General features: G+C 41.0%; 1 protein-coding gene across 1 annotated transcript in view; it reads left to right on the top strand.

The window, feature by feature from the left end:
• LOC120050433 (cadherin-10-like) overlaps positions 1 to 11,926 on the top strand; it is a 34,341-nt gene extending 22,415 nt beyond the window's left edge. Inside the window, exons 5-10 of the mRNA XM_038997022.1 lie at positions 172 to 431; positions 1,581 to 1,717; positions 2,078 to 2,199; positions 2,292 to 2,400; positions 9,154 to 9,402; positions 11,433 to 11,926. Coding sequence (XP_038852950.1) covers positions 172 to 431; positions 1,581 to 1,717; positions 2,078 to 2,199; positions 2,292 to 2,400; positions 9,154 to 9,402; positions 11,433 to 11,926 — 1,371 coding nt within the window. The remainder of the gene's footprint in view (positions 1 to 171; positions 432 to 1,580; positions 1,718 to 2,077; positions 2,200 to 2,291; positions 2,401 to 9,153; positions 9,403 to 11,432) is intronic.
• Positions 11,927 to 16,545: the final 4,619 nt, after the last annotated feature.

A 16,545-nucleotide genomic window follows, 5' to 3' on the forward strand; every position in this document is an offset into this window, starting at 1 on the left:
AAGGAGATAAGTAGTGGAGCTCCGCTTTACTCATTTACTAGTTTTTATTTCAACCAATAATCGACCAAGTTTTTAACTTAAGCATCAACTTTCAGTTTACTTTCAGTTATGATAGTAAATTAATTATATTGAATAATTATTGATAATTTATCTTTTTCATTTTCTTCATAGAAACTGGATTATGAGAAACAAAGGACGTACTCATTCAAAGTGGAGGTGACTAACACCTATCTGGACCCCAGGTTCATGTACAGTCCAAACCCTCCTTTCAAAGATGACGCCATGGTGCGGGTGACGATAGAGGATGTGGATGAGCCACCAGTGTTTAGCAGGAACCCTTATATCATTGAGGTGCACGAGGACACAGCCGCTGGCAGCTTTGTTGGTGTCGTGTCTGCCAGGGACCCCGATGCTGACAACAACCCAGTCAAGTAAGTAATTGTGTCTGCATGTCAAATTGCACCCTATTCCCTATGCAGTTATTTTGGCCCATCAAGGCACTGGTCAAAATAGTGCACCTTATAGGTAATATGGTGCCAGTTGAGATTCAGAACATACATTGAACTGATCTGGCTCAGCATCTTTGTTATAAATTCAGATAATCCACAGGATTTCATTGGTTGATTGATTGATTGATTACATGTAGTTGGCCGATTAGTTGACTTACTGATTGTTTATAGATGTTCCCTTGCTGAATAAAGCTGTTTTAATTTAGGTAATTTGATTGTTTCATAACCTAATGGACTATTATTGTGTAAGAAACCAAGGTAGCAATAGAAATAAACAATTCCTGGTGTGGTAATAAGTCTATAACAACCATTACATTTTTGGGGGTGGAAATGTGGTTCGCTTTGCTAAATCGAATCCATCAATGTATCCGAGTGTCAGTGTGGAGAGAGGGTGGTTGGAAGAAAAGCAAATTATTGATGGGTCCCTCCTTGTTGACGGCACTGTGAAGAGAATACAGACACTGTTTATTTCCACAGAATTATGTAAGCTAGCCCAGTGTGGTAGCGGCACCAAGTCAAAGTGAATGAGCCTAATTTGCTCTATCGATTCACACTGCGCTGTTCCACACATATGGCGCCTGTCTGTCTGTGTATTTGTCTGTCTGTTGTCTCTGTGTATCTACCTGCCCATCTGTCTGTCTGTCCGTCCATCTCTCCGTCCGTCCGTCTCTCTCTCAAACATGGAGACATGCCAGTCTCTGCTCGTGCAGCACAATGAGGAATGTCAGTAGAATATATAAGTTGACAATGATAAATGAGACAGCATTATAGAAGTATTCATTATTTCCTGACCAAGGAAATAGAAGGAGAGGAATGATACATACTGTGCGGGCCAACATTAGGTAATATGTAGTGTATTTTTTTATAGACTCCTGTGTTTTGCTTTAACATAATGAATGATATTGATGGAATTTATCACAGGAGACAAGAACTACAGCTTTATGTCTGGGGCAAAACATCATGTCCATATGATTAATTTGATTTGAATCATGTCTCGATTAGTATGGGTCAATTAACATTAGGGACATTTTTACACAATCAAACATGATGTATTTGTATTACTCTATGCAGATACTCCATTGACCGCCATACCGATCTGGAGAGACTGTTCAACATTGATTCTGTTAACGGCACCATTACAACACTGAAAGGCCTCGACAGGGAGATGTCAAGATGGCATAACATCTCTGTTGTTGCAACTGAAATAAGTAAGATAAACATCCTCTTTTTATTACTTTTTTGGCAAAAAAATCTTGTGCCTGTGTGCTACATTTTGTGGCCTTTGTTATTACACAAATTGTTGATGTTAGAGGCATTTCTGCACTTTTGAAAATAGACAAAGACACATAAATGGGATGCAAAAGCTGCAGATGTTCACATATGCTTAGTTAAATAAAAAATATAAAAATCTGCTTATGTTCCACCCACCTGGTGTCCCAGGTCTAAATCAGTCCCTTATTAGAGGGGAAGACATTTTAAAAAGCAGCGGAACTGGCTTCAAGGTCCAGATTTAAATTTGAGGGGTCTACTGTATGGGCCTGCTAACACACTTCAAACATCTTGTTTAGGTAACCCTCGCCAAACCACTCGAGTCCCAGTGTTCATCAAGGTCCTGGACGTTAACGACAATGCACCTGAATTTGCCATGTATTACGAGACATTTGTCTGTGAAAATGTCCAATCAGGACAGGTAAAGTAGACATCATGATACTAAGAATGTTGAGGAAAAGCCTGAAGAAAGTACATGTGTTTTCGAATGCCTTTTTGTTTCACTATCCACAGCTGATTCAGACGATAAGTGCAGTTGACACAGATGAGCCCCTTGTTGGACATAAGTTTGTCTTCAGCATCAGCTCCTCCAATCCAAACTTCACTATCGTTGACAATGAAGGTAAACGTTAGTCTTCTGTAATTCTTTATTGACTATTAGAATTTACAAGTAGTGAATGATGCTTTGTATCTGGCCATTATCTGTTCATACTGTTCACTGCAAAAAAATGTGTTGTAACTTTTATAGTGCAATACTGGCAGCACATTTCTGTTATTTGATATAGATATGTCAAGACTTATTTGTCATTTGGATATCAATGACCTGAAGTACCTATAATTTATTTTGAAATAGTTGAATTCACTCATGCATCTTGTATTTTCAAATTTAAACATAGACTTTAAAAAATATATGTTTTATTGAATATCCGATACATACAATATACTTGCAGTGAAGCCGCTCAACAACTACATCATACCAGTCATCCGACAGATCCCCATTCAGAGCGACACACAGAAGCATTCAGGGTCAATGCCCTGCTCAAGGGCACGTTGACAGATCTACCACCAGGCTAAAAAATGTGAACCCGAACCCTCCAAGATCCCCCCACAGTTCCCCAATAGCTGTCCCTCAACCATTCAAGACCCCTCCCACACTCCCCCCCAGGAAGAAAAATAAAAATACAATTAATTCCATTCCCCACCCCCAAGAACCCCCCAATGCACCAACAACCAAGAGAATGAACTAAAGAGAAAAAAGAAGACAGAAGAAAACAGCAAACAACAATGCAAAAAAAAGAATGAAACTAAATAATACATTTAAAACAAAGGACATCAAGCACAACTAAAATCATAACAGCAATGCCTACTTTATATGTTTGTGTGCATGTCTGGCACTATTATATGTATGTGTGTGTTCTTGTATGTGTTAATTTGAAACACCTGCACGGCATCAGCCTCAGGCAAACCGGCATTAGTTGTAAAAACACTGCCACTCAGTGTCATTCAAATGTACTTTTTATTATGTTTTATTTTGACTTTTATTATAACTTTTATCTTTGACCCTCATTCTATCTCCCACACAGCAACTCCACTCCCACTTGTCTCCAATTCCAATTCCACATCCCAACCCTCAGTTTTTCTCAGCCCATTCCATCTATCTCTTTAAAGATAGACTTGCAGGTAGCGTGCTTAATTACAACAGCATACAAAGTAACTGTAACAATTTTTTTCTTGCCACAGTATTACATTCATATGCTCTTTTTATCTACCTTAGTTTAATGCACTGATTGTAAGTTGCTCAGGATAAGAGTGTCTGCTAAATGACCAAAATGCACATGTAAATGTAAACATAAACACTTGCAAAGCACACTGCTGGGCATTATTCTAATGAGCTCTGACCCCAAATAAGGCCACATTTTATCAAAATACAAATAGTTTGAGAGTGGAACTCATTAGAATAATACCCAGCAGTGTGCTTTGAGGATTTTCATGTCACATTTTGGTCATTTAGCAGACACTCTTGTCCAGACCGACTTACGGTCAGTGCATTAAACTAAGGTTGATAAATAAACACATATCACAGTCATAGCAAGTAAAACATCTCTGTAGCCATTACTGAGAATGCTTTAGTAGTTAATAATACATTGGTCTTCAAGATTCTATGTATTTGTTGCAAGCTACTTTTTGATGTATCTTTGCCCACCTCTGGGTAGTGACAAGTACGTTATTCTAATATTCACAGTAATTTACCACCAGTGTTCTATAAGTTAATACGGATCTGACCCTTTTTCAAAATTTCCGCCTAAAATTACATACCCAAATCTAACTGCCTGTAGCTCAGGACCTGAAGCAAGGATATGCATATTCTTGATTCCATTGAAAGGAAACACTTTGAAGTTTGTGGAAATGTGAAAGGAATGTAGGAGAATATAACACATTAGATCTGGTAAAAGATAATATAAATATATATATTTAAAAAATTGTACCGTTATCTTTGAAATGCAAGTAAAAGGCCATAATGTATTATTCCAGCCCAGGCATAATTTAGATTTTGGCCACTAGATGGTAGCAGTGTATGTGGAAAGTTTTAGACTGATCCAATGAACCATTGCATATCTGTTCAAAATGTTGTATCAAGACTGCCCAAATGTGCCTAATTGGTTTATTAATACATTTTCAAGTTCATAATTGTGCACTCTCCTCAAACAATAGCATAGTATTCTTTCACTATAATAGCTACTGTAAATTGAACAGTACAGTTAGATTAACATGCATTTAAGCTTTTGCCTATATCAGATATGTCTGTGTCCTGGGAATTGTTTTTGTTACTTATAACCTAATGCTAATCACATTATCCTACGTTAGCTCAACCGTTCCGTGGGGGGACACCGATCCCATAGAAGTTAATGTAATATCAGAGCCATGCTACAGTAACATACTGTAAAATGTGCCTACTATATGAAAGTAAGTGCTACTGTAAACATAATATTTGTGTTTCACAGTAATTACATGGGATTGGTGCAAGCAAGTTGTCTGCTAGATATTTGCATAGTACAGCATATGTATGATTATTAGTTGTTTTATACCACGTACCTCGGCTCATCCGCTTGCTCCATGTGCCCCCACCCTAAAAAAATCTTGGGGTTTCTGTGGCCTACCTCGTTGGTATAACTCCTCGTAATATCGCCGTTTCGCTTTCGCTGCATCTATTTCCTCCTTCGGAAGGCAATACTCCCCAGCCTGCGACCAGGGCCCTGCTCCATCCAAAATCTCCTCCCAGGTCCATTCCTCCTGAACACGCTGCTTGGTCCATTAATGGTGGGTTCTTCTGTCACGTTCGTCGTATGAATCGGACCAAAGCGCAGCGTTGTATGCGTACATTCTATTTATTAAAGAATGAACACTGAACAAACTAACAAAAATAACAAAACGAAACGTGAAGCTATATGAATAGTACAGACAGGCAACTAAACATAGAACAAGAACCCACAAACACAAAAGGGAAAATGGCTACCTAAATATGATCCCCAATCAGAGACAACGATAAACAGCTGCCTCTGATTGGGAACCATATCAGGCCACCATAGACATACAAATACCTAGACCTACAAAACCCCTAGACATACAAAAACTAGCATACCCACCCTCGTCACACCCTGACCTAACCAAAATATAAAGAAAACAGAGATATCTAAGGTCAGAGCGTGACAGTGTGTGCATATGTATTCACCTTTGCCCATAAATAAGATATGGTGCAACCAATTACCTAAAGAAGTCACATAATTTGTTAAATAAAGTCCAACTGTGATGAATCTAAGTAATACATGATCAGTCACATGATCTGAATATGTATACACCTGTTCTGAAAGGCCCCGGAGTCTGCAACACAACTAAGCAAGGGGCACCACCAAGCAAGTTGCCCCATGAAGACCAAGGAGCTTCCAAACAGGTCAGGGACAAAGTTGTGGAGAAGTACAGATCAGGGTTGGGTTATAAAAAAATATCAGAAACTTTGAACATCCCACAGAGCACCATTAAATCCACTATAAAAAAATGGAAAGAATATGGCACCACAACAAACCTGCCAAGAGAGGGCTGCCCACCAAAACTCACGATCCAACTTGAAGGAGCTGGAGCAGTTTTGCCTTGAAGAATGGGCAAAAATCCCAGTATCCCAGTGGATACATGTGCCAAGCTTATAGAGACATACCCCAAGACTTGCAGCTGTAATTGCTGCAAAAGTTGGCTATACAAAGTAATGACTTTAGAATAGGTTTGCACGCTCAAGTTTTCAGTTTTCTGTCTTATTTCTTGTTTGTTTCACAAGAATAAATATTTTGCATCTTCAAAGTGGTAGGCATGTGGTGTATGTCAAATTATACAACCCCCCCCCAAAAAATCTATTTTAATTCCAGGTTGTAAAGCAACAAAACAGGAAAAATGTCAAGGGGGTTAATACTTTTGCAAGCCACTATATCTTAGCAAATCAGTAACATTTTAAGACTAGTTACCATTGTGATCTGTTTCCTATGCACATTAAAATGATCAGTCACAACTACCACATGTCAGTTCAGTTGGTACAGCATTCTCACTAACGGGTGAATATAGCCACTTACAAGGCATGCCTCAAAATATGTTTATAAGCCAGCGATTATTTCCCCTCTCACACATTTTTTCCCACAATGCACCACCATTTACATAATGCTTCAGTAAATATAGAGCAAACAGCAATACAGTACTTTTTTGTTAAATTGTATTGTAATACAATCACAACAATTGCTAACATTGAATATATAATTACAGTATATATTACAGCACACCAATTCATAGTTGGTGTTTTATATTACTTGCACTTGTAGAGACCTTAACAAAGGCTTCTAAACTGGCAGTGACTACAGGGCAAAACAGATCAAGGGGACATAGTTAAACACGCAACCATAACAGGTTTGAGTTTCACTGCCTCTCCCATCTGTCCCCTACACATATCAGTGGTGACCTCGGGGGCTTTGAGGTACCAGAACGCATGAAAAAAAATCACCTTTATAATAGCATTACTGTCGCTTTTGCGTACTGGCATAGAGCAGTAGGGTAGAGGAACTTGAAGAAGTTGCACATGAGGGAAAAGTTTGTAGCCTAGGAACCGGAAGAATTTGGGCCTTTTATGACCGGATTTCATGCAATTCTACATCATTTTATATCATTGAAGATTTTAGCAGAATTGTTTTTAATACCTCACAAATCGAAATTACAGCCTACTTAGACACTGACAAACCGAGATCAATAAAAACTATCTTGTCTTGAATCCATCAATAGCCTAGGCCTAGGTGTGTGGAGACACATACAGTGTATTGTACAATATGAGAAGGACATTTAAGTACTAAAAAAGCTTTCCAGTTTCACTGACTCACCCAATGATGCGCAGCTAAATCACCGGCGATGGCTGATGCCCTTTTGTCAAAATCCTCTCTCTTGTTTTACTTTGTAAGACAATACTGTTCGCTCAATAGGCATATTTAAAATTTCATAACATAAACTCGGCAAAAAAAGAAATGTCCTCGCACTGTCAACTGCGCTTATTTTTAGCAAACTTAACATGTGAAAATATTTGTATGAACATAATAAGATTCAACAACTGAGACATAAACTGAACAAGTTCCACAGACATGTGACTAACATAAATGGAATAATGTGTCCCTGAACAAAGTGGGGGATCAAAATCAAAAGTAACAGTCAGTAGCTGGTGTGGCCACCAGCTGCATTAAGTACTGCAGTCCATCTCCTTCTCATGGACTGCACCAGATTTGCCACTTCTTGCTGTGAGATGTTACCCCACTCTTCTCCAAGGCACCTGCAAGTTCCTGGACATTTCTGGGGAGAATGGCCCTAGCCCTCACCCTCCGATCCAACAGCCCCAGATGTGCTCAATCGGATTGAGATCTGGGCTCTTCGCTGGCCATGGCAGAACACTGACATTACTGTCTTGCAGGAATTCACGCACAGAACGAGCAGTATGGCTTGTGGCATTGTCATGCTGGAGAGTCATATCAGGATGAGCCTGCAGGAAGAGTACCACATGAGGGAGGAGGATGTCTTCCCAGTAAGGCACAGCGTTGAGATTGCCTGCAATGACAACAAGCTCAGTCCGATGATGCTGTGACACACCGCCCCAGAACATGACGGACCCTCCACCTCCAAATCGATCCCACTCCAGAGTACAGGCCTTGGTGTAACGCTCATTCCTTTGACGATAAACGCAAATCCGACCATCACCTCTGGTGAGACAAAACCGCGACTCGTCAGTGAAGAGCACTTTTTGCCAGTCCTGTCTGATCCAGCGACAGGGTGTTTGTGCCCATAGGCGATGTTGTTGCCTTACAACAAGCCTACAAGCCCTCAGTTCAGCCTTATTCAGCATACTTCGGACAGTCTGAGCACTGATGGAGGGATTGTGCGTTCCTGGTGTAACTCAGGCAGTTGTTGCCATCCTGTACCTGTCCCGCAGGTGTGATGTTCAGATGTATCAATCCTGTGCAGGTGTTGTTACATGTGGTTGCCACTTCGAGGACAATCAGCTGTCCGTACTGTCTCCCTGTAGCGCTGTCTTAGGCATCTCACAGCACAGACATTGCAATTTATTTCACTGGCCACATCTGCATTACTCATGCCTCCTTGCAGCATGCCTAAGGCACGTTCACGCAGGTGAGCAGGGACCCTGGGCATCTTTCTTTTGGTGTTTTTCAGAGTCGTTAGAAAGGCCTCTTTAGTGTCTTAAGTTTTCATAACTGTGACCTTAATTGCCTGCGGTCTGTAGCTGTTAGTGTCTTAACGACCGTTCCACAGGTGCATGTTCATTCATTGTTTGTGGTTCATTGAACAAGCATGGGAAACAGTGTTTAATCCCTTTACAATGAAGATCTGTGAAGTTATTTGGATTTTTACGAATTATTTTTGAAAGACAGGGTCCTGAAAAAGTTTATTTGGTGAGCCTACAGGCTGATTAGGCTTCTCTTTTCCGCAGGAACCATTTGCTTTCCAATCTGTCTTTTCCCACAATTGTATTTGAAATATTGCGAAAGGCCTGTTTTGGCTGAATGTCATTTTACAGCAGTGTAGCGGAGTGCCATTGAGCTCCCAAAATACATTGCTCTTTACAGTACTGTATTGTAATATATAATTACAGTAGCTAACTGTACATTTGTTGCTGTACATTTACAGCAATTTGTTACAGTGATGGTGTGAGATGTATTATGTACTTTTTTGTAACCTATTGAGCTGCAACGATACAAGCTTTAGGGGGACCATTTGTTCAAAACATTACAAACTACCTTTAATTTCTCATATCCTCTATTTCTTTCCTCTGCAATCCACCCCTTAGATAACACAGCCAGGATCCTGACTCGGAGGGCAGGATTCAGCCGGCGTGAGATGAATACCTACCTACTGCCCGTGGTGATCTCGGACAATGACTACCCTATCCAGAGCAGCACCAGCACTTTGACTGTGAATGTGTGTGCCTGCGACAGCCGGGGGAACATGCAGTCCTGCAACACTGAGGCTCTGCTGTCTGCCGGGCTGAGCACTGGAGCCCTGGTGGCTATCCTGCTCTGTGTCATTATCCTCTTGAGTAAGTATTACTATCAATTACACTGGTACAGACATTCAACGGCTTTGTTCAAATGTAGTGAACTATAGGGAATATGGTGCCATTTGGGAGACGCCCAAATCAGAGTCAGAGCACTCAATTAGTCTTAAGTCTAAACACACGGTAAAGTATAACCCACCTATCCAATTCACGTATTACAAAGTGGAGGCAATTATTATGGGCTGTGTTGGACTCTACCACAAATAACTATACTGCACTGTGCTGAACAGGTCTGTAGCCACAAAGTTCTTCGACAGCACTTAATTCCACTGTGCTACTTCTGTGACTCTACACCTTCTTCTTTGTGTGTATTCCTTTCATCATCATTCTTCAACTAAAGATAGTTGAATGTAGGACCACTCGATGAGGCATACTTTGCTGGCTGCTTGTGTAAATACAGTGTGTTTCCTCAAGAAAATGGTGCAGGGGGATGAAAGCTTTCATTAGTGGATATATCCACTTGACAAAAAGGTTTGTGTTTTTCCGTGCTAAAGTAGGTCACATGCTATTTCCTGACTTCCTAAAGCACCACTTCAGCCCCCTTTGTGAGCTAATGCAGTATTGTAAAAGCACACAGTGCAAAACTGTGTTGTATGCAAGTATGCATGTCATTTTCCATGGCAAAAAGCTAAAATATGTAGTGCTTATGTTCAAGGGTATATCAATAAGTAATGGCCAAAATACTGACTTCGAACCTGGTACTGCACTTGGCCAAGCATAACCCCAGTGCCACCAAAACAGCATCATATAGGAGGAGCCTATTTAAGATGTTGATCAATTCAATTATCCCATTAAAAGTCATGACAGTGACCTAACGGCAACATACATATCCACTGAGTTTTCTTTGTGTACTTCACTTCACATCGTGCCTAAGAACAGCCCTTAGCCCTCACGCGATACTGCAGAGACCCAGCTCATCTATTGATGTGTTCACCTCTTCATGTGTATGCTATCTTTCTTTCACAAACACCTGTTTCATGATCTCCACTTAACTAGAATCATGTTTGCATCCTCGCCTAGCAACTGATTCATCGCTAGCAAATTGAGTATTGACATTTCTTCCACTGCATGCCTGTTCCTCCTCACAGTCTCCCTTCACTTGTCTGTCTCACACTGAAGAGAGCTCAACTGTAGCTCTGGCTTCTGGCTCACTCAGATTGGAAGTGCTGAAGGTTGAACCCCATGCTTGCCTTTTGAGCGAAATATCATGACATCTGCTCATTATCCAATGGTTCTCGCTTGAACCCCTATGACAGGCTGTCTAATTCACCTCTACTATGCCTCCGACAGACAGGCAGGCAGGCAGGCAGTAGGCACTGAGCTGGAACGGTTTGCCCTCCTGCTTCTCCTCCTCTTCGCCACCCCAAACCGCCCAAAACCACAGCATGGGTCAGTCAGAAAGGTCTGGTCACAGGGCCTCTAAAGAGCCCCTCCTGCAGAGAGAGCTTTATAATTAACACCTAGGTGGGAGGCAGGTAGCGCACTACAGCACCTGCTGAGAGGTGGAACGAGGAGGAGGAGGAAGAGGGGGAGGAGGGAGTAACACTGACTGGCTGGAATTATTTTAGCTATTTTTGCTCCTTTTTCATGAAAATAATGAGCTGTACCGCACAAAAATCCCACACTCTCATAGCGCCACTCTCTGGATGCAAATTTCTGCTCATGCTGGCAAGTTTTGATTAAAAGTCCTGCTCAGAAATGAAAATATGGTAAGATGCATTTAATCATGTGTGTAAGTGTAGTCTGACTTGAGAGAGAAAAAAAGGAGGCACTCTTTCAAGTGCTACAGCTTTTCTACAGTGAATGTGAAGTTAAGCGGAAAAGAGAAAGAAAATCTTTTCTGCTGAATCTTTAATAAAAGGAGGTGAGTGCCCGTGGCAGTGCAGCGGATTTATCACTGATAGCAAATGCGTCTTTCTCTCTTCTGTGCATTTCTGAGTCTCCTTAATGCATGACACATGACTCCTCTCCCATCTCATACTCAAGTTCTTCACTCTCTTTGTTGTCTATAGTGATCGTGGTGCTGTTCGCTGCCCTGAGGAGGCAGCAGAGGAAGAAGGAGCCTCTGATCATCTCCAAAGAGGATGTGAGAGACAACGTCGTCAGCTACAACGATGAAGGGGGCGGAGAGGAGGACACCCAGGCCTTTGATATTGGCACGCTGCGCAACCCAGAGGTGATGGACGCTAACAAGCTGCGCAGGGATATCATCCCAGAGATGCTATTTCCCTTCCAGAGGACATCACCTATAAAGGATAACGCCGACGTCAGAGAATTCATTCATGGGAGACTCCATGAGAACGACTCGGACCCCACCGCGCCGCCCTACGACTCCCTGGCCACCTACGCCTATGAGGGGAGCGGCTCGCTAGCCGAGTCCCTCAGCTCCCTGGAGTCTGGATGTGTGGAGGGGGACCAGGAGTACGATTACCTCAGCAACTGGGGACCCCCGTTCAAAAAACTAGCAGATATGTATATAGGGAAGGACACGGCGAGAGAAACCTAGATCACAATTAGGCCTATACTAAAGCAGCTCATCATCAACGTTGTGTCTCAATAATCTCTCTCACACACTTTCCTGCCACCCATCCATTGATTCATATGAATGGTCAAGTAGATTTCAAGACTTGAACATTACACTCAATACTGGTGGTGACATTTCTCACAGTTTTACTGTTTTTGGTATAATCAGTAAAGATGCCTTTGAATTTTAGGAAATTTTGTGAACAATGGTGTGGACAATGTGTTTTGTAACTGAGGAACGAGATAGTAGTCTTGTATACTATCAATGTTTAATGGGAAAACATATTCACGAAAAAAAGTTAAAAAAAATTAGCTTTTCCTGCTAATTACATTTGAAATAGATACATGTATGAACTGTTTTTCCATGATGAACATACTATATCCTATTCACTATCTTTGTTTGACAAACAATGTTCATGTGAATGGTTGGTAAGGTTAATTCGTCAAACTGTGGATCCATTTCATCATAGGTGTACAATGTAATAAGGACGTGTACGTTGTAGGGTAACTGTTACACACTGAATTCATGTTGTTTGAATGCCAAGTCATATTGTTTTATATTTATATTTTTATACTTATTTTATTAATAAAAATTCCCCAAAAACACCTCACTTTTTCCCTATTTTTCCATAGATAAGTGCATAGTTCATGCCTTGCCCTCTATAAAATATACAATGATACATCATATCAGTGGAATATGGTAGCATCACTGTTCAGCAGATGATGCATATTGTAAATCTTACATGGCCACATATGAACTACAGGAAACTGTACGTGGGCTACAACCAGTGGCGATTTTAGCATGTAAATCTTGATGTGGCAAAAAAGTGGGTAGCCTGCCAGCAAAGCCACTACACAACACAGCACTAAACAATACATGAATTGCACTATAACGGTGACAAATGGTGCCCACAAACTGTTAGGGCCTACATAAAGCTGTCCCAACAGCAGAGTCCCAACACCTTACAACTGCTACACCTGGCTATCAGCGGAGTCTTGTCTGGCAGCGAAACAGTTCATTCATCCTCAATTACTACCTTTTAAAAAAGCATAACTGATATGGCTGACTTGCAAATGTGGTTTCTACTGACAATTAAGATGTACAAACTATGGCATAAGGGGACGACAAGTGGATAAGAGGCAATCCGTAATTTCGATTAACACATTAATGAGCGTGCGACGACGGACATAGCCAATATAACTATTTGTTCAGCACTTTTGAAATGTACAGCGACAGCATTCAGAACATGGGCCGTTCTTACAGTGTACTCGCTGTACACCAAGTCAGAACCGTAGGATAAATAAAGGGGGCATAATAGCAGACAATGAAAGCTCTCACAATATTCAATGATTACATTTCTCAAAAACAGGTTATAGGCTACATGTGCACCACCAAGTTAGAACAGTAGGCGAAATTAAGGGGTGAAAATAGACCAAATTATTATCCACTGAATAGCAGGCCAATGTTAGTGGTTGCTTTGCAATGCTTGCAGTTAGCCACCTATGTCACGGTGGTATAAAGGATTTGGAGACAGGCGCAGAAATACATAATCTGGGTTTTTAATACACCCAAAAGAAACACGTATACAAAACACTGGGATGTACCTAAACAAAAGAGTGAGGGTAAACCTCGTAGAACGACACGGGGCGAGACCCGTAATACACAATGCACAAAACACGCAGCACAGGCTGAGACAACGCATAGGTACTCACACGACCAACGGACATGGGAACAATAATCGACAACCCAATTGGGGAAACAAAGGGCACATTTATACAAACACAACCAGTGAGGAATTGGAACCAGGTGTGCGTAATGACAGTTCAGTGCAACCTAGAAGGCCGGTGACGTCGACCTCTGGAAATGGTGACCAGAATGAGCAGCAGTACGAGGGGATCCGTGACTTCTGATTCCTTCCAAACCACTCATTGTTGAATTTGCAATTTCCAACTTGTTGTGTAATTTTTATGTCCAATGGCCGATGAGCACCGATACGCTTTATCTATAATTTCTCTTAATTATTTATCTTCCTATGACAAGGATTAAAAAGGATTAGCCAGTATATTGTCGATTAGATTTATGATGACTGCTAGCTAAGATTTTGAAAGTAAGATGTTTACATCTCCAATCAAAGCTACTGTACTTACAACAGATTTGACGCCATTTTATCTGTGGCCAATGATCTTGAGCCTTCTTGGAAGGGCTCTTCTAATGTAACTCTATGGCAGGACCCAAAGGGTCGATGTCTACTCTTACTAAGGACTTAGCCTTGTGACGTAGTGTCCCCATGAGTAACAGAACACTGAGCCAATCATGGTGCAAAGCTCCTATTTTCTGCTAGGTTGCCCCACCACAGAAAGCACTGAGCTAGGCTGAAACACCTGCATTTTGGAGCTGCCTTACTCAAGAAAACAAAAGAGACCATGATTGCATGCTGCTTTATTAACTCAATTATATATTTTTTTTTTATATTGTGACACGCATTAATGACAAAATAACATGCAAAATAGGCAAGCCCCCCCATTTTTTATTTATTTATAATTTATAAAAGCAAATTTTTTTGTTGCTAAAAATGTGGGTCTCAAAACTATTGGGGCTCTGCTAGGGAGGTATTTTATAAGATGATCAACAGCTCTTGACTCTCCCTTTGTGGACATATTTTCTCTTGTTGAATTAGTTCTCTTTTTTTCCCCCATCCAATTTATTACATTCCAGCTATCTTTCTCTCTCTTCCCTCTGAGGTTACACACAACATTAACTTCCTACTTGTTTAGTCCAAGCACAATTATTGATAATGTTGCTGTATGCATATTTTGAAACGGGTGGAATCAAATCCAATATAGCAAATGGATGTGTCCCAAAATGGCACCCTATTCCCTCATTTTGTGTAAACTCTTTGTAAAAAGGGTTCCAAAGGGGTTATTTGGCTGTCCCCATAGGATAATTCTTTTTGGTTCATGGTAGAACCCTTTTTGATTCCAGGTAGAACCCTTTCGGGTTCCATGTAGAGCCCTCTGTGGAAAGGGTTTTTACATGGAACCAAAAAGGGTTCTTCAAACTGTTCTAATATGGGGACAGCCAAATAACCATTTTAGGTTCTAGATAGCACATTTCTTCTAAGAGGACACAGTCAATGCAGAGTACTCAGACTTACAAACATAAATCAGGAGTTTAACTAAATATATAATCTACTTACCGCACAAGCCGCAGTCCAAGCCGCAGTCCAAGCCGCAGTCCAAGCCGCAGTCAAAGCCGCAGTCAAAGCCGCAGTCAAAGCCGCAGTAGTCAAAGCCGCAGTCCAAGCCGCAGTCCAAGCCGCAGTCAAAGCCGCAGTCCAAGCCGCAGTAGTCAAAGCCGCAGTCCAAGCCGCAGTAGTCCAAGCCACAGTAGTCCAAGCCGCAGTCCAAACTTTGAAGTATACCTGTGGGGTTGGTCATGATTAGTTTTACAATATAATAATGTTTTATCTCTTTGAAGTGCCATTTCTTATGGCAACACAACATGGTTACTAATGAAGTCTCCATGGTTAGCTAACATTCTCATCTCATGCTAATACTAATAGTATTAGTGTTTGTAAATCTAATACTAATAGTATTAGCAGTAATAGTATTACTATTCCTCCAGCAAGATGGTGTCTTGATTTATGATAGACACACTGACTGCTATGGACAATGTGGGAGTCTATGGCAGTAATAGTACACCGTCATTTACCAGATGATTTTATCCAAACTGACTGACTGTAAATATCACACCCCTTTCCACAGTGAGTAAAAATCAAGTAACATTCTACCTTTCCTTTTTAATTGAATTGATGCCTTATCCAGGAATATACTACATCTGTAGAACAACACTATGTCCCTCATTGGAGCCACCCAAGACATTTGATTAGAAGCACAATCGGAGCTGTAGTTTCAGAACAAAGAGGGGGGCTTCCTGACTCTACTGAGAGACCCGACCAATACTACAGTATGCCTTTCTGAATAATGCATTCGGGCAGAGAGACAAGCCAAGGTGACTGCAAAGACGTGCCACTGTCACTGGCCATTACCTTTAGACTTGGGCCGCATCTCAAATGGCACCCTATTCCCTATATAATGTATTATATCTGGTCAAAAGTAGTGTACTATAAAAGGAATATGGTGCCATTTTGGACACAAGGGCGGTAATATGGCACACTATGAATCGTCCATGTCGTTTGTAGCCAAAAATTCTGCATTAATATTCCAAGCACCACGTCAGTACTATGCAACATTAGTTATGGTGTGATATCAGTGCTGTGAAGTGGGAGAGACCTATATCTAAGGTCAATGTATTTTCCATTATATTTAGTGAGGTAGTTTGATTATAAGTTTTATGTGTAGCAGCTAGCCTAGTCAGCACAGTGAAGTCACACTTTACCAGTCTATGACGTTTGGATGCTGACGTAATAGAGGCCTATGGGTTGTTCTTGGACTGCGGAGGCATTTTCAGATCTTCACCTTTGGAACCATGAAAAACACTTTAAAATGAAAAATAGTTACACATCATAAATGTTTTTGCTTAATTGGCTTGTCCCAGTACTGACCGAGTAGAGTTTTAGTGACATGTTTTGGGGATTTAGC

This window comes from Salvelinus namaycush, chromosome 7 (genome assembly GCF_016432855.1).
Source record: "Salvelinus namaycush isolate Seneca chromosome 7, SaNama_1.0, whole genome shotgun sequence".
In the NCBI taxonomy this organism is placed as follows: Eukaryota; Metazoa; Chordata; class Actinopteri; order Salmoniformes; family Salmonidae; genus Salvelinus; species Salvelinus namaycush.